The sequence below is a fragment of the Lissotriton helveticus genome, chromosome 2_1 (assembly GCF_964261635.1).
Source record: "Lissotriton helveticus chromosome 2_1, aLisHel1.1, whole genome shotgun sequence".
Classification (NCBI taxonomy): Eukaryota; Metazoa; Chordata; class Amphibia; order Caudata; family Salamandridae; genus Lissotriton; species Lissotriton helveticus.
This window is the reverse complement of record NC_136059.1, coordinates 799512802-799531123: the sequence shown is the minus strand read 5'-3', so window position 1 is coordinate 799531123 and position 18322 is coordinate 799512802. Positions and strand designations below refer to the sequence as shown.

The 18322-nt window shown below is 47.5% G+C and overlaps 1 protein-coding gene across 4 annotated transcripts in view; it reads left to right on the top strand.

Moving 5' to 3' along the window:
- Positions 1-18322, top strand: part of YTHDC2 (YTH N6-methyladenosine RNA binding protein C2) — a 1035502-nt gene that overhangs the window by 896974 nt on the left and 120206 nt on the right. For all 4 annotated transcript variants that reach the window (XM_078675531.1, XM_078675532.1, XM_078675530.1 and 1 more), the window contains one exon: positions 7231-7413. In XM_078675531.1, the coding sequence (XP_078531657.1) occupies positions 7231-7413 (183 nt within the window). The remainder of the gene's footprint in view (positions 1-7230; positions 7414-18322) is intronic.

Sequence of the window (18322 nt, the reverse complement as noted above, 5' to 3'; positions counted from 1 at the left end):
AAACAACCATGTTTTTAATAGTTTACGGAACTGCAAAAGTGAAGGTGACGTCTTGATGCAGTGTGGCAAGGTATTCCATAACTTAGGTGCCGCAACCAGAAAGCGACGATCTCCCCAAGAGACTGTCTTAGATCGAGGGACCACTAGTTGGTTCAAAGTGGTCGATCGGAGCAGTCTAGTTGGTTTATAAGGTGTCAACTGTTCCTTAAAGAAGTGGGGAGCCTGGTCATGCAGTGCTTTGTACACTATGCATAAAGATTTAAATTTTATTCGGTTGCGGATCGTTAGCCAATGATATTTCTTGATGGTGTCAGAAATTGGAAAGAATTTGGGTGTTCCTGAAAGAAGCCGTGCTGCTGCATTCTGCAATGACTGAAGCTTGTTTATTATCCTGGCTTGGGCATTTAGAAATAGCCCATTGCAGTAGTCAAGAGATGTTAAAACCAGGGAGCTGATCAGGGTTTTTGCGGCTGTATCAGGAAGAAATGGAAGAATTTTCCTGATCAGTTTTAATTTATGATGGGCTGTTGCCGCTACCTTATTAGCGTGTGCCATAAAATTTAGGTCCACATCGAATGTTACTCCCAGGTTCCTAACCTTAAGTGCTGGCCTAGGCGGCTCTCCCATGGATAATGGCCACCAGGTTGACGACCAATCAGGTCGAAGGGGTCCGAAAATAAGTACCTCCGTCTTATCGGAGTTTAGCTTAAGGCAGTTAGATGCCATCCACTCACTGATTGCAAGCATTCCATGTTGAAATCGGTCTGCCACCTCTGGTCCATTGTCTTTAATGGCCAACACCAGTTGGGTATCATCAGCGTAGGAGGTAACATTGCTTCTCCCTCTAGAAGGGTGGAATGCTACCCCCGTCGCCAGAACTGGCGAGGGGGTAGTATTCCAAAGTGTATGACACCTTACACGACATGTTTTGATAAAGCCAAACCAAAGTTAGCAATAACCGCGAGGATTATAATGCACTTAAGAGTATATGGTATGGCAATACCCTGGAACAGCTATAAGGAAATGTTTCCGAAAGCTGCAGACAGGCTCAGCTCATGCTAGAGCACCATCTCACATAAAACCAAGCACCCTGCCTCCAGGATTGTTAAGGCCTGCCATAGGAGTGATTGATAGGCATATATGTGTCCAGATATAGGTTTAGATATAGGTATACTGTATCTAAGCAAGGGGTGATTACACCACCTTTCCCCAGCTGAGTGATCAGCCAGTTGTGTCTGTTTGAATGGCCAGCCAGGGGTGGCAAAAGATATGCTGCAGCCCCTGGTAGGCCTTGGATGCACCTATGCCCTGGGTACCTATAATACACTGTACAGGGGCTGATAAGGTGTCCCAATACCAAATTGGTGATGTACCTAAAGTACATGTATGTGAATTTAGAGAGAGAACAGCAGGCTGTGGGTCTGATTAGCAGGCCCACAGCCATATTAAGTCGAAAACCAGTGAAGCAAAAAGCAAAAATTGGGGTGACCATAGGAAAGCAGACCCTACTCTCCTACACTCCATATCAACCTTCTGGAGCTTTGGGCGATCCGACTTGCACTGAAGGCATTCCTTCCCTCTTGTCAAGGGGAGAGTAGTGGAAGTGTTCACGACAACACCACCTCCATGTGGTACTGCAACAAACGAGGCAGGGTGGGGTCGTGGACCCTATGTCAGGAGGCATTCTACCTCTGGACATGGATGGAACATCAAGTCATTTCCTTGGCAGGTTCTCTGAACGCCAGGGCGGACAAACTCAGCCACATGTGTTATGTTATGTTATGTTAAATGACACTTGTAAAGCGCGATGACACCGGAGGTTTCCTGGCGCTGCATGACAGAGTAAGTAAATGAGTGTAAGGCCAGAGGAGGAAGAATTAGCCTAGGGATGGGAAAAGGTGAGTTTTGAGCAGTTTCCTGAATTGAAGCAGAGTTAGGCTGGACTTGATGGTGAGAGGAAGAGAGTGCATGATGGATCACGAATGGCATGTTCACTCGGACGTGGTGCAAGGTCTCTTTCGGCAGTGGGAAGAACCTTGGTTAGATCTATTTGCCACCGAAGAGAACGCTCAATGTCAGCAGTTCTGTGCGTTGGAATTTCCAAGGCGGCACTTGCTCGGCAAAGCTTTTCGTTGCAAGTGAGTTGCAGTCTGTTGTACGCCTTTCCGCCTATACCACTTCTACCCAGAGTGCTGAAGATCGGGCGCGACAGGGCCCAAGTTATTCTTGTGGCCCCGGACTGGGCTCGAAGAGTTTGGTATCCCGAGCTACTAAGTATGAGCATCGATCCACCGATCAGACTTACTCTTCAGGAGGAATTTCTGTCGCAGCAGCAGGGGGCGGTCCTCCCCCTGAACCTGTCCAGTCTCCATCTCTTTGCGTGGCGATTGAGCAGCGGCAGTAAATTCCTTTCGACTTGCCTCCTGAAGTTTGTGATGTCATTCTGGCAGCCAGGCTTCCCTCCACTAAGGTGGTATATGCCTGCAGGTGGAACACATTTGTGACATGATGCACAGCAAAGGCTGTGGATCCCCTTTATGCCCCTCTTTCTGAGGTCCTTTTGTTCCTTCTCTCTTTAGCCCGGCAGGGCTCTGCTCTGGGCTCTATCAAAGGTTATCTTTCTGCCATTTCAGCTTTTCTCAGGCTCCCTGATCAGTCTTCTCTTTTTAAGTCCCCTGTTGTAAATAGATTTCTCAAGGGCATTACACTCCTTTTTCCTCCTATTCCATTTGTGATGCCGCAGTGGAACTTGAATATGGTTCTTACTTATCTCATGATTGCTCCTTTCGAGCCCCTTCATAACTGTCCTCTTCGTCTCTTGACTTTGAAGACTGCCTTCCTGGTTGCTATCACCACCGCTAGGCGAGTGTGTGAGCTTAAGGCTCTTCCTTGTACGCCTCCTTTTCTGTTGGTCCAGCCGGACAAGGTTGTGCTCAGGCCTCGTCCCTCCTTTTTGCCAAAAGTTGTTACAACCTTTCACATTGGGCTGACTATTACCTTGCCCACCTTCTTTCCGCCTCCGCATCCTTCCAGAGAGGAAAAGAGGCTCCACTGTCTGGACCCACAACATGCGCTTTCCTTTTATCTCAACCGCACGCAGCAGTTCCGGGTGGATGACCAACTCTTTGTTGGCTACGTTGGCACCAAGAAAGGTCGGGCGGTGCCTAAGAGGACTATCTCCCGCTGGGTCGTCTTATGTATCAAAGCCTTTTACTCCTTGGCTAAAAAGGAACCTCCGGTGGGGCTGCGTGCTCATTCCACTAGAGAAACTGCAGCCACTACTGCTTTGGGTCGTGGTGTCCCCGTGCAAGACATTTGTCAGGCAGCCACGTGAGCCTCACTGCACACCTTTACTAGGCATTACTGCCTGGACATCCAAGTCTGGAGAGACGGCTTCTTTGGCCGTTCTGTTCTTCAGGACTTTCTGGTGTGATCTTGGCTCGCAGACCCTCCACCGGGGTTGGTATTGCTGGGGTATCTATTCTACGGTAAGGAATCTATCACTATGTGTTTCTTTCAGATGCACAAGTTACTTACCTTCGGTAACGATATATCTGTAAGAAACATAAGTAGTGATAGATTCCTTGCCGCCCCACCCGTCCTCCCCGTTCTGCGAAATGATTTCGAGGGTTAAGGTCATCCCTTTCAAGGCTCTAGTTTCAATGCACCAGTGGTCAGTGTCTTGCATGGTTTTACATCCTGCTCTTTGTTCCTCCTTAGTGTTAGTGTTTGCTGGTTTATGTCATGTCTCTGTGATGTCATCCATGCTCTGTGTTCCTGGCGTGGAAAGTAGTGCACAGAACTGACGTCAGTGTGCGTGGGCAGCGTCTAAGTAGCGCCCGCGACGTCATCTCGGTGACCACGATGCCAGGGGCGGACGCGGCGCCGCACGACGCCACCCACCAACGCACAGGGGTACTGCTGACGAAAAGTTTCCGGATCCAGTCTAATGCCTGGGGGTAATTCTAAGGTAAGGAATCTATCACTTCTAATGTTTCTTACAGAAATATCGTTACCAAAGGTAAGTAACTTGTCCTTTTAAGCACTAGTGCTTGGAAAGTCTGAGGGACTGGAGCTTCTCTCAGTAAGGTTCTACAGGGTGGTATCTTCTGATTGGCTGTTTTCTATGTTTGGTCCTTTTTTAAATAAGGGCAGTGATATGGTAGTAAATTATGAGGCCTTGGGCCCTCTGTTCTATGTCTAATAAGACATTGCTTTTAAGGATACCGGGGGCTCCCATCTCGAAGGCGGGGAATGATTCAAGCATGTGAATCTATGAAAGATTCCAATACTGGAGTTACAGGTAAGTAACTTATTTCCTTCTGATGGATATTTCTAATCGCAGATTCCTCACCTTTAGATATTCCCCAGCACCAGACTGGATCATGCAAATTTCACAGCAAGCAGTGCTACTGTGCGCTCCTACTTGGTGTCATGCGGCTCCTCATTGGCGTAGTTCTGTCTTGTAAGTGATGGAGCATCACTTCAAATAAGCACCTTCCTTGTGCGTCGTTAGTGACTTTCTTTCTCTGACTTCCACCTCCGCTCTGGAGCTCTTCTCCCTTTTCATTGGTTGGCAAATTCTTTTGTATTCCATTTTCCAGTGTGCTAGGGAACAATGTCCTCATCAAAGAATACATAGTTCAAACCATGCCATAACTGTCGGAAACAGATATCCATGATGGGCATGCATAAGGTCTGCCTCTGGTGTTTGGGCTCGGGTGTGACTCCAAGACATATGCATAATGTACCCTCATGCATCTGAAGGCGATCCAGCAGCTTGTATGTAGCTGGACACTGAAAGAAATCACAAAGTTCATACAAGTCCAAAGGGGCCATCAAAAGAGTGCAGGCTTTGAAATAGGGCCAGGTTGATTCTCATAATACTTTCTCTTGCCAAAGAAGTAAGGCGGCCTTCATTCTATTTTAGGTCTTTGCCAGCAGAAGGACAAATTCAAAATGCTTACACTGGCCCACATTCTACCTGGCCTGGACACAGGCAACTGGATGATTGTCTTGGACCTTCAGGATGCCTAATTTCATGTACCAGTAGTGCAGCCTCAAAGGTGTTATGAGTGGTTCAAAGTAGGCCAGAGTCATTTTCAGTTTGCCATAGTCCCCTTAGGCATCACCAGCGCCCCTTGGCCGTTTATTAAAGTGATGATGGTGGTCCCTTTCCATCTGAAGAGGTTGGAGATCACAGATGTCCCCTAAGTCGAGAACTGGCTGTTAAAGGCAGCTCTCCACAATGACTTGTACACCCTCTCCAGATGATGGCAGACCTCCTGATTTCCTAGGGGTTTCTTGATCAACAGGCCAAAGTCTCACCTGACTCCTCCACATAGGCTTTCCTTCATAGGAACTTTTCTGGACACAGTGCCGTTCCACGCTTTTTCTCCATCACAATGGCTCAAGGACATTCGAACTATGATCCCAATTTTCCTCCTAAGTCCAGGATATCCACGAGAGCAGCTCTGAGGTTTCTTGGCCTTCTAGCTTCATGCATCCTATTGGTCCATTCTGCAGTAGGATGTGAAGTCTCAGTAGGCCCAGCACCAAGGAAACCTCTCTGATGCCATCCAGATTTCAGCGGAGACTTGCTGAGATCCGCAGCGGTGGCTACTTGACTGCTATCTGCCCAGTGGCAGACTCCTCTTCCTTCCACACCCAGAACTGACGTTGGTAACGGATGTGTCCCTACTGAGATATGAAGGTCATCTTGGAGAGTTGGAGAATAGAGGACTTTGGACTCTGGCTGGAACACAACTAGAATGGAGTACGCAACAGGAACCCTTCACAAGCCAAATTGTTGGATGTTGGTTGTTTTAAATCTATGGCCCAGCAAGGTCTTGCTGTAAGCACCATTAAAAGTTATGTGGCAGACCTTTCAGCCTTTTTTCGTTTGCTCGCCAACTGTCCTTGTTTAAAAAACTTATTGTGATGTGCTTTATTAAAGGTTTGCCACGTGGTATCTCCTAATCTGTTTGTGATGCCACATTTGGCTCTCAATTCCTCGTGTGTGCCCCTTTTGAGCCGATGCACAGCTGCCTTTTGCGTTTTTTGAGTCTCAAACACATCTTCATTGCGATCATTTAAGCTTGTCACGAGTGAGCTCCAGGCTTACTTTATGCAGCCACCCTACACTATCTTTTTTCCATGCAAATAGGACCATGGAAGTCTTTATACATAAAGTTGGCACCGCCTTTTCACGCCAAGCAGTCCCTCACCCCCTCCTTGTTCTTTGCCCCACCTAATCACTCAAAAGAGGAGGAGAGACTCCATCAATCCGATAAGCCTTAAGCCTTTGCTTTGATCACACCAAAGACCTTTGGGTAGACAATCAACTTTTTGTGCCGTTCTCTGGGGCTAAGAAAGAAAGGTGGTTCAGAAAAACACTGTGGTGGCGAAAAGTCATATGCCTTAAGATCTGCTAAGAACTGGTCAAGAAGCAGGCTCCAGAAGGACCAAGGGCCCATTCCACTAGAGCCAGCCTCCTACCAATAGGTTGGTGCACTGGTTGCAGTTCTTGACATCTACCAGGCTGCAATGTTGGATTCAGTACACACGTTCATAAAGTTCTACTGCCTTGACAGCCAGATCCAACTGGAATGGCATTTTGCCTTTTCCTTCCTGCAGATTTTTTTGGTCTGAGTCCACGCCACACACCCTCCAATTTGAAGAGATGCTGCTTTTGTATCTAGTCTGAAGGTCCGGAATCTTTTGTTAGAAGTGTCCATCAGAAGAACAAGTTTACCTTCTGTAACACTCTTTCTGGTGAATACTCTAACTGCAGATTCTTCATTGCCATCCTACTCCCTGTTCTGTGGACTAGCCTCTTTTTATCATCTAAAAAGGTCCAAATTAGCGACCTGCACCCTGGCACCTCCAATTGTGTTTTGCTTCACATCTGAGTGCACGGAAAGAGTCAATCAAGAAACTGATGTTGGCGTGCAGTGATTGTGCCTATACGTGGCTCGCTGTGTCACTTCTGGCGAGGAGCGATGTCAGCGCGGAGCTGCACGACGCTACCTAGTGGCAGGCAAGGGCATCGCTGTGAAAATGTCTGGATTCATTCTGGCGCCTGGGGAATATTCTATGGTAAGGAATCCACCAGAAGGTAAATAGCTAGTTCGTCAATCATACTGTTGTTTGTGAAATATTAGCAATCAAAAAGTCTGCATTGTGGTTAAAGAAAAATCTTTTCCTCCTTTTTAAATGTTTTTGATTTAGGGTTTTGCAAGAATGTGTTCAGAAATTGGACGAGAGAAAAGTCAGGACTGGGGATCAACGGGCCTAGGTGGAGTTTTCAAGGTGGAATGGATCAGAAAAGAAAGCCTTCCCTTTCAGTTTGCACACCATTTGACGAACCCATGGAATGACAATAAGAAAGTACAAATTAGCAGAGATGGGCAGGTACTATATATACATATTTGATTTTTTTGTGAAATTTGTTTAATTTCATATGGTTTTTAATGTAAATGTATTCTGAAAGCACTTCAGCCTGTTAAATCCTATGCCTTTTAGCTTAATTTATTAGAGAAAGAGTACTTTTTCATTATTTATTCTCACTTTACTGAGCTTTATTTAAACTCTACTTCATTTTCCTTTTTAGGTCTCCTTACAGACAACTTTAGTTGCTTTAAGACCTCATTTCAGGAACACTTAAAAAATGCAAATAAGAAGTAATATTGCTGGTGAACTGGCTTTGGGTCAACCCCTTCACTTGACTCCCATATGGTTTAACAGTTTGTCATTTCTTTAGTTGGGCTAGCCATGAAGCCCATGGCATTTCCTGGAAAGTTATATTTTCCCATTAGGTTTTGGCGATGAGCATAAAGAAGTATTCTACACACCTTGTCCCCATTATCCGTTTTGACATCAGCATCACTGCTAGCATTGATAGCATTGATCTCCCTCTCCGTTTTCCCTATTGTCCTCTCTCCATCCAGTCTTCAGTTCCATTTACCCGCTCTATTTATAATTTCCTGGTATTCCTGATAATGAGGGGTGCGTGGTGTGGGGGGGGGGGGGGTTGGCTTAGTAACTATCTTAGGTACAAAAGCCAGCTATGTGCATGGACTTATGTCTAACTTGAAGGACCTCTAGGAACATGCCCTAAGGTCCTGCAACCTGCTGGAATTATGTTTGACTCGAGGGACCTCTAATGGTAGGCTAACGTACTGCAACCAGCTACAGAAAGGGCCTGTGTGTGAGCTTACTCACAAAATGTTTATAACGGCCTAAGGGGGTGCTAACTGTGTCAGCCTAGTGCAGATTCTAGGTCAAGCAAATTCTACATTTGGCTTGGGAGTTATGTGCGTTTTCTTCTACTTGGCCACTCTTCCTCCACCTCTTTTTAATGCCCCTTTTCACTAGTTTAGAGCATTCCATGTCTTTTTCCACTTTTTGTCCTCCCTCACCGTGTGCCCTTTTCATCTCAACTCTCTGCACAGCTTTTGAGCCACTCTACTTTCAAACCCCCTCAAATCTTCCCTACAAGTATTCTTTACTGAAACAGACTTTTAGCCACAGATTCCTCACCTTTTGAATATTCCCCACTCATCAGACTGTATTCTGACACTTTTCAGCTCTACCTCTCGTGCTTTTAGGTAGCACCGTGCAGCTCTGCACTGATGCCATTGCGCTCCGGAACTTACATGAAGAGCTTATATAGGCGCGCTGATGTCCGTTCCTTCTTTCTGCGCCACCACACACAGATTCAGAGCTTTCTCTCATCTCTTTTGAGACATTACCTCCATGAAAAGAAGAATTTCAGCATGCAAGGGACATGTCACTGACCAAATGACCGGTTTTACGCACTGTAAGGACTGTTGCAAATGTATGTGACAGATCCTCATCAAATATGCCTGTGGTCGAGCCATGACTCTAAGTCCTGCAGAGACTGCATGCTGATGTACCCAAAGGCCATACGAGAGCACAAGGCAACATTTTACATCGCCAAGCTTCAGGCGACTGCAACGAGACACATGATGGTGGCGCCATACTTCGTGATCTCTTTCTCAAAGGTGTTCGATTTCTGATCCGATCCCTCAGCTTTTTCCATCCAGCACACCTCGAGCTTCAGGGGCTGTCTGCCACTCCTAAACAAGTTGAAGAGTTCTGCAAGGCCATGCTCCGACTCTTTTGTTCCTTGCCAACTCCCTTTGGTGCGCCAAAATGGGTGGAGAGTTTTTTCTACCAGTTCGCGCTTCAATCAGTAAATGCCAGCTACCGGCTGGGGCTCTATTCCTACACCCTTAGGGATTCTGTGGTTCCAGTTCACCCAGATGTTCCTGAAGATCTCTTACTTCTCCTCACTCAGGACGGTTGTGACGTGCCCAAGTTCAGAATTCATTGCAGCTTAAACACCACTGAGTTCATCAGGAAGACTATTGGCACCAGTGTCACCATTAGCCGCCATGCTTGACCATGGCCCACAGTTGTTTCGGGCAATGTCCAGTTGTTGTCCCTCATGGACAGGCTGTTTAATGGGAGATGACTGTTTGGGGACCAGGCAGACTCCACACTCTAGAAGTTCAAGGAGAGACGGGCTACAGCACGCTCCCTGTGCTTCCCTACCCCACCTCACCAGCTGCATCAGCCCTACCACTCCTTTTGCAGCTTCAGCAGAGATATCCCATACCATAAGCCAATCTAACCCCATCAAGGGGGCCACCAGTTTCACAATCAGGTCCAGGGTGCCCACAGCCCCATATTCAAAGTCTCTGGACCGCCCCGCTTACTATCCCCCTGCTGCAGCCCCACCTTCCAGACCCTTTTAGTGTTCCCTTAGTGGAGTACATTCACTTGATGGGAGACAGGATCCGGTGATTCTTGCTGGGTTTGCGGACCCTAACATCAAACAGGTGGGTCTGGCAAATTGTTTTGCGTCAATATGCCCTACCTTTCATTCCCTCGTCACCACACCTTACATTGTTCCCTAAGCAACTGACAGAGGATCATCTTTCTATTTTGCGGCAGGAAGTGCAAGCCCTTTTGACCGAAGGGTCTATCAAGAAGGTGTCTGTGCCAGAAGTAGGATGTGGTTGTTATTCCTGCTACTTCCAGGTCCCCAAGAAGGGCAAAGGCCTTTGTCCTATTCTAGATCTGCACCCTCTCAGTGCCTTACGGAAGAAGAAATTCTAAATGCTCACCTTGGCCAACGTCTTGTCTGCTCTTGACCCTGGGGACTGGATGGTGGTGTTGGACCTGTGCTACTTGCAGTTCGTGGTGGGACAGGGGCATTTTTAGTTTGCTGTACTCCTCTTTGGTCTCACCAGTGCCCCTTGGGTGTTCACGAAAGTGATGGCTGTGATAAGAGCACACCTTCGGAGGTCAGAGGTGGCAGTGTTCCTATTCCTCAACAAATGGCTGCTGAAAGCGGGCTTGCTGCAGGCAGTCGTCAACCACCTCCAGACTATGGTAAACCTCTTGTCATATTTGGGGTTCACTATCAACATGCTTAAGTCACATCAAACGCCTTCTCAGAGTCTTCCTTTCAAATGAGCCATTCCGAACACGGTTTGGTTTTGTGCCTTGCAACTGGGAAAGAGAGTCCAGGACATTCAGGCCATGATCACAATCTTCTACCCTCGGGCATGGATTTCAGTGACGTTAATTAGGAGGCTACTGGGGCTGATGGCCTGCTGCATCCTACTGGTTGAACCCGCTAGGTGGCATATGAGGGCTCTGCAGTGGGATCTGAAGTCTCAGTGGGCTTAACATCAAGGGGACCCCTCAGACCACATTTAGATTTCGGATGAGACTACAAACGATTTGCAGTGGTGGTTACTGGACAGCTAATGGGCCAGTGGCAGACTTCTCTTCTTTCCCCACTCAGAACTGACAGTGATGGCCTCTGCATAGCTTCTGAGTTGGGGTGGCCATCTGGGAGAGGTGGAGATCACCAGTCTCCGGTGGAATCCCCAGCCCCATATCAACATTCTGGAGCTGAAGTCAATCCACTTGGCAATGAAACCCTACTTACCTCCACCAAGGGGAGGCTGTTTCAGTTCTCACAGACAACACAACTGCCAGGTGATACTGCAACAAACGCTGTGAGGTGGGGTCATGGGCCCAGTGCCAGGAGGCCCTGCACCTTTGGAAATGACTGGACTGCCAAGGAAATTTCCTGGTGCTGGGCCACCTGGGAGGCTCTTTGAATACCAAGGTAGATGAACTCAGCTGTCGACGCCTAGCAGATCATATGTGGCAATTACACCCTGAGGTGGTGCAAGGTCTCGTCTGCAAATTAGGAGAACCTTGGCTCGATCTGTTTGCCACCGCTGAGAATGCGCATATTCAGCACTTCTATGCATGGAGTTTCCAAGGCGTCTCTCGCTCAGAGACGTGCACTGCCCGGAGTGGAACTCGGGACTCCTTTTCGCCAATACCACCCCTGCCCTGCGTTCTCAAGAAGATCAGGACAGACTGGGTGGAAGTCACCCCATTGGCTCCGGATTGGGCATGGAGAGTATAGAATCTAGTCTCTTGGACTTAAGCATCTTCCACCTTACCACGCTGCTCCTCCTGGAGGATCTGTTGTTGTAGCAGCAGGCCATGGTTATGCACCCCAACCTTCGTAATCTCCAACTTCATGCTTGGCGATTGAGCTGCAACAGCTGACAACAATTAACCTTCCACCAGAAGTGGTTGGTTTTATATTAGCAGCCAGACAAAAACTGTATACACAAGTTATTATGGCAAATTTGTGGATTGGTGCAGCACTTCTCCAGGCAAAGTTATCAGACATCTTATTTGTACACCCTTGTACACAGAGTACACTTCAAGGCGCTCTGCACCATGCACAAGATTTTGACTGGCATCGGCCGAGATATTTTGAGCGACATGTGCACTCCCCACCATGTGCGCTGCGGTCGGCAAACCTCATCCTTGCACGAATCCCACGCATTCAAAGGACCAGATCTGGTGGTCGCTCCTTCAGGCGACTGGCCCCTGCCTTATGGAACTCCCTCCCCCTACACATCCGCAGCATTTCTGATCACCAGGTCTTCAGACGGATTGTGAAGACCTGGCTTTTCTCTCCACTCTAATCCCTCTTCTGTCCCCCCACTTTGTCTTGCTTCAGCGCTGAGACGCCTCATTGCCGAGGCAGCCATGCGCTTTACAAGTATTCTAATCTAATCTAATCTAATCATTTGTCTGGCCGTAGCCCAGTAAGGCTTTGCTCTGAACACGGTTAAATGGTACCTTTAAATTCTTTTTGCTTTACTGCAGTTGCCAGATCGGCCTTTATCGTTCATGTCTCCAGTTGTTATGCATTTTTAAAAAAGGTTACAACATGTGTTTCATCCCTCCATTTGTCATGCCACAGTTGGACCTTACCTTACATTCTTGATGTGCACTCCCTTCGAGCTGCTTCACACTTGCCCCTTTATGCATCCCAGCTTCAAGACAGTGGTCCTCATCACCATAAATTTGGTGTGGCGTCTAAGTGAGCTTCAAGCTCGCTGTATCTATCTGCCATACATCACCCTCTTCCCAGACAAGTTGTGACACTGTTCCACATCATTCAAAACATCACCCTGCTGGAGTTTTATGCTCCTCCTCATCCATTTAAGGAGAAGCAGAGACTCCGTCTCTTGGACCCCAGGAAAGTCCTGAGCTTTTATATAAATCGCACCAAATAACACCAGGTGGATGATCAGCTCTTCGTGGGGATCCCGAGAGCAAAAAAAAGATAAGAATGTGCAGAAGAAACCCATCTCCCACTGGATTGTGTTCTGCCATAAAATCTGCTACACATTGGCCAAAAAGCAGCCTCTGTAAGGAGTGTTTCCTCATTATACCAGGGCCAAAGCTATCATCACTGCATTGGCATGATGAGCCCCTGTCCTTGACAATTGCCTGGTGGGTATCTGTTACGGGGGCGGGATTAATAGGCAACACGTTAATTTTAGTCTTCTTGGGTTTTATTTTTATATACAAAGAGTCCGAGCTCTTCTTCCTGGTGGATATCGTTCCTCTCGGTGATCGACTTCTTGCAGCCTTTTGGATACCGGATTCTGCTGATTCCGTTCTACGCCCTCTGTCGGGTTTCCGTCGTGGTCTTGGCTCTTCGGATTCCGTCGTGCCGCTCGATGTAAACAGAGGGAGACAACAGGATATCAGTTGCTTGTTCGCGTGGTCTAGCGCATTAAGGGAAAAGGTGTGGGGACCAAACAACTCGTGACACACACTTAACTACTGCCGACGTGAGGGTTCAGTGCTCAGGGGGGGGAAAGGATACCAGGAATAGTGGATACCCCGGTTTACTCGGTAAATGCTCCTTTACGGTTGACCCAGCCCTTGAGTTTATCCCGTACCTGTGTGAGCCATACACCTCCTGCGGGTGTATGGCTGGGCGGCTCGTGGTGTCGGTGGCCTCCTGGCTTCTCCTTCGTCACGTCCCTTTCTTCGGCTGATGACCTCTTCTCCTCACACTCCGATAAACTCTTCTCTACTTCGCTTCCTCCTTCCACTCCGCTCCGTTCTCCCGCTCGCTCCCTCCGGGTGAATAAACACACCTCTGATTCGTCGTTCCTCGCATAAGACGTCTCTGTGTCTTGTGGTGACTCCTCCCAGTCGTAATTCCAGTCTGAATTAAAGGGCCATTGTCCTGATTGTATTTCCAACTCCGTGTCGGTGTTCTGTGGAGAGTACAATGAATGAGAGGTAGCAGTCGATAACTGGTTACGTGAATCTTGTCTATTTCCCTGTAACTGTGAAGACCCCAGGCTGTTACATACCTCCCCCTCCGAACACTCACTATCGGGGAGTGGGTGACGAGATAGAAAGTCTGCACCTACATTCTCAATGCCTTTCAGGTGATGAATAGAAAAGGCGTATGGCTGCAGAGACAAGAACCATCGTAGGACTCTAGCATTATTAGCTTTGTTGCGGGCCATCCACAGCAGTGGTGCATGATCCGTAAAAAGGTCAAAGCGCCGTCCCTCAAGATAATACGCCAGTTTGTCAATGGCCCACTTTATTGCGAGGCATTCCTTCTCTATTGTAGCATACTTTAATTCACGTGGGAACAATTTCCTGCTGACATATAGGATCAGGTGATCATGCCCATCGCAACCCACTTGAGAAAGCACCGCCCCAATGCCATAATCCGATGCATCAGTATGCAAAGAAAAAGGCCGAGAGAAATCGGGGGATGATAAGACCGGAGTCAAGGTAATCACAGATTTCAACCTTCTAAAGGCCTCCTGCATTTGCATCGTAGGATGTATCGGCGTAGAAGCGTTCCCAGTGTCCCTCAGAGCATCCGTAAGGGGGGGCGGCTATATCAGCAAACTGCGGGATAAACCGTCGGTAATAACCGACAAGTCCCAAAAAAGACCTCAGTTCTCTCCTAGTCGAGGGAAAAGGAGTGTCGGCAATTGCCCTAACTTTTTCTATTTGTGGCTCAATCAACCCGTGTCCCAAAACATATCCAAGGTATTTGACCTTTTGAAATGCCAACTTACATTTCTTAGCGTTAACAGTAAGTCCGGCCTCCCGGAGAGCCAGCAGTACCTTGCTCAGGTGCCGGAGATGAGTCTGCCAATCTGGACTGTAGATGACAATGTCGTCCAGATAAGCAGACGTGAAATCCGACAAGCCAGCCAGGACAGTGTTCATAAGACGTTGGAACGTCGCCGGCGCCCCATGAAGGCCAAAGGGGAGTACTGTAAATTCAAAATGTCCTTCATCAGTTGAAAAGGCAGTCTTTTTGATATCCTCGGGCCTTAGGGGGACTTGCCAATAACCCTTTGTCAAATCGAGGGTAGAGATGTATTTCGAGTTGCCCAGTTTCTCAATTAACTCATCCACTCTAGGGATGGGATAGGCGTCAAAGAGCGAGATGTCATTCAGAGCCCGAAAGTCCATACAAAACCTTCTGCTGCCGGCAGGTTTAGGGACCATGACTATGGGACTGGACCAATCACTTTTAGAAGGTCGTATCACGCCCAGTCGAAGCATTTCATCAATTTCCTTTTTAATAGCCGCTCTCCTGGCTTCAGGGACTCGGTAAGGTTTTATCCTAACCCTTTTGTCAGGTGGCGTAATGATAGAATGTTCAGCCAGAGACGTTCGCCCCGGTCGATTAGAAAAAACGTCACCATACTTTTCCAACATTTTATTCAGTTCCACTTTTTGATAAGTCTTAAGTTCTTCATTGTGGACAAGCTGTTCAGCTGTCGAAACAGAGGACTGAGAACTATCAGTCAAATGAATTTCGGCGGGGGGGGGGGCCCAACCACTTTTTTAAAAGGTTGATGTGGTAGGACTGTTGTTTGTTGGGACTGATCTGTAATTTATAACTAGTGCGACCAATCACTCCTATCACTTTATAGGGACCCATCCATTCGGCCTTAAATGTATGAGATGAGGAAGGTAGGAGAACCAAGGCCCAGTCATTGATGTCGAGTCGTCTCCATTTTTTTCCCCGGTCATAAGCAGTTTTTTGTTTATGTTGGCTGACCTCAAGGTGAGCCAACGCCAAATCTCTCAATTTACCGATTTTAGACTTCAGAGCCTTGGCGTAGTCAAGTGTTGCAGATGTTTCTTCCGAGGTTTCATTAATCCATGCGTCTTTAGTCATTTCCAACAGGGATCGGGGTTGGCGTCCGTACAACAGCTCAAAGGCCGACACCCCCATGCTGCTCTGTCTCTGAGCCCTGATAGCGTATAAGGCTAGCGCTAACATCTTATCCCAATCAGCCCCGCTAACCTCCATCATCTTGCGGAGGGTGGACTTCAGGGTACGGTTGTAACGTTCCACCAGACCGTCCGTCTGAGGATGGTAAACAGAGGTACGGATCTGGTGGATGTCCAACGTGTCACATATTTCCTTCATTAGTTTGGAAATGAACGGAGTACCCTGGTCCATCAAAATTTCTTTAGGAAAACCGACCCTGCTAAACAATTCGATCATTTTGTCACCAACCTGCTTTGAATTGGCAGCCGATAAAGGGAATGCCTCCGGAAATCTCGTGACATAGTCGACCACTACTAAGATGTGTTGAAATCCCTTTTTTGTCTTTGGCAAGGTCCATGCCTACCCTTTCGAAAGGCTTTCCAATGACGGGCAAGGGCTGCAGAGGAACAGCCGGTGGTTTGACCATATTCATTCTCGGGCATATCTCGCAGTTCCTACAATAAATCTCAGTGTCCTTATAAATCCCAGGCCAAAAAAATTGTCTGAGGATATTCTGAGTAGTTTTTTCGGCGCCGGTATGTCCGGCAACCAGATGGCTATGTGCAAAAAAAAGAACCTGCTCTCTAAAAGACACGGGCACCAGGAGTTGAGGTGAATCTCCCTCTTTTCCTATTCTATATAGTAGCCCACCTTGAATTGTGAACCCGGGAAAATCATTGGAATCCTCAGGTCTTTGGTGGGCCTGTTCCCACGCATTGAAGAGAGTGGAGTCACTAATTTGTGCGAATTTAAAGTTCCTATCGAGAACCCAGGGATCCTGCGAAAGAACCGTGTGTACCGGCTAGTTTCGTGTCTCCGTGGACCCAAAACCTTTAGACCCCCGCTCCGTATCGTCCAACCACTCCAATTCATGCAACGTGGTAGAAGCTATACTCTCACAAATGAGCTGTGCCACTCGGTCTCCTTTATGGTTATGAAATGATTCAGTCCCAAAGTTAAACAGGAGGATTACTACATTACCCCTCTAGTCTTCATCAATAACCCCTGCGCCAACGTCTATGAAGTGTTTAGCAGCTAAACCTGAACGGGGGGCGATCCTGCCATAGCATCCTGGTGGAACTGCGATTTGCAGGTCCGTTTTGACCAGTGCCTTCTCTCGGCCTGGTATGACATAATCATAAGCGCTGTACAAATCGTATCCTGCTGCTTTGGCCAAACCCTTGGTGGGAGACCTGGCATGTTTTGTTAACTTTACAAAATTAAGGCTAACCTCTCGCAGTCGTGCCTTTGGGACATTACTCTCCATTTCTGTGTGACTTTTTACTGTAAGATTATCCTTACTATCATGTTCAAGAGTCTTTTTAAACATTTTCAGGAAGCCGGGGTTATCGGTCCCAATGATCAGATCTTCCGGTAAATTGGACATTACCCCCACCCTTACTGCATGTGTAGTTCCAACTGTAGGTTCTATAATAATGTCGGCAATCGGGTATGGTCTAATATCCCCATGGACACATTTAATGTTAACCGTACCTTGAGAGATATATTGTTCTGAGTTTACATATGGGGACTGGATCACGGACTGGCGGCAGCCGGAGTCTAACAGGGCCAACAGAGAATGTCCATTGACTTTTACACTTACTCGAAATGACCCTCCCATCTCCGCCGAGTAGAGGACGGTTTTGGGGAGGTATCCGATCTCCATAGGCTCCTCATCAATTCTTTTTCGTGGACACAACCTAGCAATGTGGCCCCATTGTCCACAATCAAAACATTGGGGTCCTGCGGTTACACTGTTCTCGGTCCTCCATGTCCGAGGTCGTGCTGGTTCTTTCCCCCTAGAAAAATTCTTTTCAGGTCGCAACACCATTTTTTTCTCTCTTTCAATATCAAATGGGAAGCTTTTCGGTTGAGCACGAGAAAATGATGAGGCCATCTCGACGGCTTGAGCGGTGGTTAAACTATGATGCTGTCGAAGCCATTTTTGGGTAGCATAGGGGAGTGCCTCAAGAAACTGCTCTAAGTATATACGGTCAAGTATCTCTTCTTTACTGCTAGTACCAGGTGTAAGCCACTTGTCCGCGGCCATTTTAAGTCTTACAAACAATGTTTTGGGGTTTTCCCCTAGGTACCTCTCTCCTTACGGAAGCGAAGGCGATATGCTTCAGGGTCCAGTCCTAAATGGTCTAGTATAATTCTTTTTATTTCCGCATAGGTGGTATCTCCGTTGGGATTTGCCACTTGATAAGCGGCCTGGGCTTCCCCCCCTAATAGAGGTGCCAAAAAGAAAGGCCATTTGGATACAGGCCAGCCACAGGCTCTGGCTGCCCTTTCGAAATTTAGCAAAAATGCATCAGGATCTTCTCCGGTTCGATATTTTTGTAGTGACACTGCTGGTGTTCCATGTGACATGGTTCTCTCAGTTGCTCCTCCCCTCGCAACGGGGTCCACCCATGGTTGTTCGCTTTTGTCTTCAAACGCTTTCTTTATCACTTCCCTATCTGCTTGGGCAGATGCCAAATGCTGTTCTAACACCCATTCAATTCTTTCCTGTCCTTTTCCCAGTTGTTCCACAACCGTTTCCATCTTTTCTCCACAGATGGTGCCTATGCCCGCATTCTCCACCACTGTTACGGGGGCGGGATTAATAGGCAACACGTTAATTTTAGT